Below are 5573 nucleotides of genomic sequence, written 5' to 3'. Positions count from 1 at the left end.
TAATAGTAGCTGTGTTGATGATTTTACTAGTGTAATAGTAGCTGTGTTGATGATTTTACTAGTGTAACAGTAGTTGTGTTGATGATTTTACTAGTGTAACAGTAGCTGTGTTGATGATTTTACTAGTGTAACAGTAGCTGTGTTGATGATTTTACTAGTGTAATAGTAGCTGTGTTGATGATTTTACTAGCAGTAGTGTTGATGATTTTACTACTATAATAGTAGCTGTGTTGATGATTTTACTAGTGTAAGTGTAGTAGCTGTGTTGATGATTTTACAGTAGCTGTGTTGATGAGTAGTAGCTGTGTTGATGATTTTACTAGTGTAACAGTAGCTGTGTTGATGATTTTACTAGTGTAACAGTAGCTGTGTTGATGATTTTACTAGTGTAACAGTAGCTGTGTTGATGATTTTACTAGCTGTGTTGATGATTTTACTAGTGTAACAGTAGCTGTGTTGATGATTTTACTAGTGTAACAGTAGCTGTGTTGATGATTTTACTAGTGTAATAGTAGCTGTGTTGATGATTTTACTAGTGTAACAGTAGCTGTGTTGATGATTTTACTAGTGTAACAGTAGCTGTGTTGATGATTTTACTAGTGTAACAGTAGCTGTGTTGATGATTTTACTAGTGTAGCAGTGTTGATGATTTTACTACTATAATAGTAGCTGTGTTGATGATTTTACTAGTGTAATAGTAGCTGTGTTGATGATTTTACTAGTGTAACAGTAGCTGTGTTGATGATTTTACTAGTGTAATAGTAGCTGTGTTGATGATTTTACTATTGTAAAAATAGTTGTGTTGATGATTTTACTAGTGTAACAGTAGATGTGTTGATGATTTTACTAGTGTAACAGTAGCTGTGTTGATGATTTTACTAGTGTAATAGTAGCTGTGTTGATGTACACGTATTGATTACTAGTGTAAAAGTAGCTGTGTTGATGATTTTACTAGTGTAACAGTAGTTGTGTTGATGATTTTACTAGTGTAACAGTAGTTGTGTTGATGCACCAACATATTGCTTGTCGTCTGCAACTACGGACCAGCGTATGTTTAGGTTTTCGTGTGTTCTATCTGAAGTTCTGTTTTTCTGTATCTGTCTCTGTCTGTCCACACTTATTAGTATAAACTGACTATTATCAACTTCAAATCTCTGCAAATTCCCTTGTGGATGTATTGGTGTACTTGTTTGTTGACTTGATTATTATTAGTATTATTATACGTTCTCTCTTTGTGTGTCTCTTTCTGTCTGTTTCTCTGTCTGTCTGTCTGTATGTCTGTCTATTTGTCTGTCTCTCTCTCTATGTCTCCGTCTGTCTCTCTGTCTGTCTGCCTGTCTGTCTGTATGTATGTCTGTTTGTCTCCCTGTCTGCCTCTCTGTCTGTCTCTCTGTCTGGCTGTCTCTCTGTCTGGCTGTCTGTCTGTCTGTCTGTCTGTCTGTCTGTCTCTCTCTCTCTCTCTCTCTCTCTCTCTCTCTCTCTCTCTCTCTCTCTCTCTCTCTCTCTCTCTCTCTCTCTCTCTCTCTCTCTCTCTCTCTCTCTCTCTCTCTCTCTCTCTCCGCATTCACTAATTCTCCTTTTATTTCTGTCATTTTAATGCATCTTTGTAATATCTTTTGTTTTTTAACACTAGAGGCAACATGGTCGGTGAGAAACCATACCTAAGTGGAACAGCTTGCAGTTCCTGTCCCGCTTCAAAACCAACTTGTGTAGATGGTCTGTGTAGTAAGTATACTTCATGCATTGTCTTAGTTGTATAAGGACTATGGTGTGGCTAGAGGTAGTAGTCTTAATTCCATGTTATAGATTTATAAGGACTCTGGTGTGGCGAGAGGTAGTAGTCTTAATTCCATGTTATAGGTTTATAAGGACTCTGGTGTGGCGAGAGATAGTAGTCTTAATTCCATGGTATAGATTTATAAGGACTCTGGTGTGGCGAGAGGTAGTAGTCTTAATTCCATGTTATAGGTTTATAAGGACTATGGTGTGGCGAGAGGTAGTAGTCTTAATTCCATGGTATAGATTTATAAGGACTTGTGTATGGTGTATTGGCGAGAGGTAGTAGTCTTAATTCCATGTTATGGTCTGTTTATAAGGACTATGGTAGTTGGTATAGAGACTCTGTGGTAGTAGTCTTAATTCCATGTTATAGATTTATAAGGACTCTGGTGTGGCGAGAGGTAGTAGTCTTAATTCCATGGTATAGGTTTATAAGGACTATGGTGTGGCGAGAGTGTAGTAGTAGTCTTAATTCCATGTTATAGATTTATAGAGTAGACTACTATGGTGTGGCGAGAGGTAGTAGTCTTAATTCCATGTTATAGATTTATAAGGACTATGGTGTGGCGAGAGGTAGTAGTCTTAATTCCATGGTATAGATTTATAAGGACTCTGGTGTGGCTAGAGGTAGTAGTCTTAATTCCATGTTATAGATTTATAAGGACTCTGGTGTGGCGAGAGGTAGTAGTCTTAATTCCATGTTATAGATTTATAAGGACTATGGTGTGGCGAGAGGTAGTAGTCTTAATTCCATGGTATAGGTTTATAAGGACTATGGTGTGGCGAGAGGTAGTAGTCTTAATTCCATGGTATAGGTTTATAAGGACTATGGTGTGGCGAGAGGTAGTAGTCTTAATTCCATTGTATAGATTTATAAGGACTATGGTGTGGCGAGAGGTAGTAGTCTTAATTCCATGTTATAGATTCACATTAGACCAGAGCGAAAAAATGTATCTTATTACTTTTTTGTTTGTTTGTTTGTTTGTTTCGTTTTGTTTGTTTGTTTGTTATTTTTTTCTTTCTTATTTTCTTTCTTTTCGTTTCTTTCGTTTCTATTTTATTTATATACAATAAGAATAATAACAATTATTTATAATAATAATAGATTTAACTGAAAGCTGTAGTGACTGTAATAGCTGTACATTTATTAAACATATTTATGCATTATTTAATTATAGGCATAATTACACCCACACCCCCCCCCCCCCCCCACCCCCACCACACCCGACATGCCCATGGCTGAACTCTCTCACGACGAGCTAAAATGTAGTTGTGTACTGCCCACTACATCTCGGTTCAACAGTCTTAGAACAGACGACTTGCCATATTAACAAATTATATTGCACTTATTTCACATTTTACACGTTAATAAAATAGTAAATGATTAATCCTAACACATAAATGTTATTGCTGTCACCTTCATAGATTTAAAAATACAGACAGTGCAAACATTTGTATCTTTCATTTAAAAACTGTGCGAAGAAAGAACAGAACAACAATTAGTAAATCGACAGTCTTTTGCGCAATAACGAGTAGATTATAACAGTGAACAAAATATTGGTGTAGCTTGAAAACGAATCGAGTTATATTGATTTCTGGGTTTTTAGAAATAAAAACATTGCCTAAAACTGGCAGGAATTAACATTATGTATGCTTATTACTCCGACAGTAGGCATTTGATTAATTAAATAGTTTGATATTTGTATGTAGATAGGCAGTAGAAATTAAATCTAGAATTTCAAGACTTTTTACCTGTTTCACAGAAACATGCCGTACAAACAGAAATTCGCGATAGAGGCCAAAACACATAACCTATATTATGGTATCCACGAGTACTCGGGTACTTGGGCACGGGCCGAGTCTAGCAAGAATGGGATAGCACATTAATTAGCCTGTATCCAGTTAAGGTTTAGGCATCGTACAAGGAAGACCATTCTCATTTTATTGTAGTTTATAGGGTATCCACGAATACTCGGGTACTTGGACACGGGCCGTGTCTAGCAAGACTAGGATAGCACATTAATTAGCCTGTATCCAGTTAAGGTTTAGGCATCGTACAAGGAAGACCATTCTCATTTTATTGTAGTTTATACGTCATTTTGCCATATGCTCGCCTCATGTTACATTACAGGGCTATTAGAATGTGTGCAGTGCAATACAATGGCATGATTTGGTATCAATGTTCACTACTGGAAGTAAGATGCATAATGCTACTGTACTTTATTCCTTAGTCTCGTCCTTATCATCACCATCAGCATCAGCATCATCATCATCATCATCATCATCATCATCATCATCATCATCATCATTATTATTATTATATATTATTATTAGTGGTGGTAATTTTTTACATTACTCATATTTTAAATTCCATGCACAATCTGGAAGGTGCCGCGGACTGTGGCATAAAGGCTTGTCACAATGGCGGGAATTTGGTCGATGACGTCTGCATGTGTAACTGCCGGAACACAGCCCCAAGTTCGCCAGCAAACTATTTGATTGGTTCCCGACGTGGCCATTTGGTTTAACGTGACGCGCATAAATCAGTCTGGCAGACATTTTTCTGCTTGGTCTGACTGAACGTAGCCCAGGCTTCAAGGGAGACGTCGCTGAACTATCAAAAATATTACTTGACTTGTATCTCTGTGTCATAGTGATTATGAACGTACAGGTCTTTAAAGGGAAACGTGGCTGAACTATAAAAATATTACTTGACTTGTATCTCTGTGTGATAGTGATTATGAACGTACAGGTCCTTAAAGGGAGACGTGGCTGAACTATAAAAATATTACTGTACTTATATCTCTGTGTTATAGTGATTATGAACGTACAGGTCTTTAAAGGGAGACGTGGCTGAACTACAAAAATATTACTTGACTTGTATCTCTGTGTTATAGTGATTATGAACGTACAGGTCCTTAAAGGGAGACGTGGCTGAACTATAAAAATATTACTGTACTTGTATCTCTGTGTTATAGTGATTATGAACGTACAGGTCTTTAAAGGGAGACGTGGCTGAACTACAAAAATATTACTGTACTTATATCTCTGTGTTATAGTGATTATGAACGTACAGGTCTTTAAAGGGAAACGTGGCTGAACTATAAAAATATTACTTGACTTGTATCTCTGTGTTATAGTGATTATGAACGTACAGGTCTTTAAAGGGAGACGTGGCTGAACTATAAAAATATTACTGTACTTATATCTCTGTGTTATAGTGATTATGAAAGTACAGGTCTTTAAAGGGAAACGTGGCTGAACTATAAAAATATTACTTGACTTGTATCTTAGTGTCATAGTGATTATGAACGTACAGGTCTTTAAAGGGAGACGTGGCTGAACTATAAAAATATTACTGTACTTATATCTCTGTGTTATAGTGATTATGAAAGTACAGGTCTTTAAAGGGAAACGTGGCTGAACTATAAAAATATTACTTGACTTGTATCTCTGTGTTATAGTGATTATGAACGTACAGGTCCTTAAAGGGAGACGTGGCTGAACTATAAAAATATTACTGTACTTATATCTCTGTGTTATAGTGATTATGAACGTACAGGTCTTTAAAGGGAGACGTGGCTGAACTACAAAAATATTACTGTACTTGTATCTCTGTGTTATAGTGATTATGAACGTACAGGTCTTTAAAGGGAGACGTGGCTGAACTATAAAAATATTACTGTACTTGTATCTCTGTGTCATAGTGATTATGAACGTACAGGTCTTTAAAGGGAGACGTGGCTGAACTATAAAAATATTACTGTACTTATATCTCTGTGTCATAGTGATTA

The 5573-nt window shown here is 36.4% G+C and overlaps 1 protein-coding gene across 1 annotated transcript in view; it reads left to right on the top strand.

Moving 5' to 3' along the window:
* The first annotated feature begins 1008 nt into the window (after positions 1–1008).
* The window catches only part of LOC121375990 (cysteine-rich venom protein Mr30-like), a 7758-nt gene continuing 3193 nt past the window's right edge, over positions 1009–5573 (top strand). Inside the window, exons 1-2 of the mRNA XM_041503744.1 lie at positions 1009–1048; positions 1634–1725. Of these exons, the coding sequence (XP_041359678.1) occupies positions 1641–1725 (85 nt within the window). The 5' untranslated portion in view covers positions 1009–1048; positions 1634–1640. The remainder of the gene's footprint in view (positions 1049–1633; positions 1726–5573) is intronic.

This window comes from Gigantopelta aegis, chromosome 1 (assembly GCF_016097555.1).
Source record: "Gigantopelta aegis isolate Gae_Host chromosome 1, Gae_host_genome, whole genome shotgun sequence".
Lineage (NCBI taxonomy): Eukaryota > Metazoa > Mollusca > Gastropoda > Neomphalida > Peltospiridae > Gigantopelta > Gigantopelta aegis.
The sequence above is the reverse complement of the archived record's forward strand: the minus strand, read 5'-3'. Positions and strand labels throughout refer to the sequence as shown.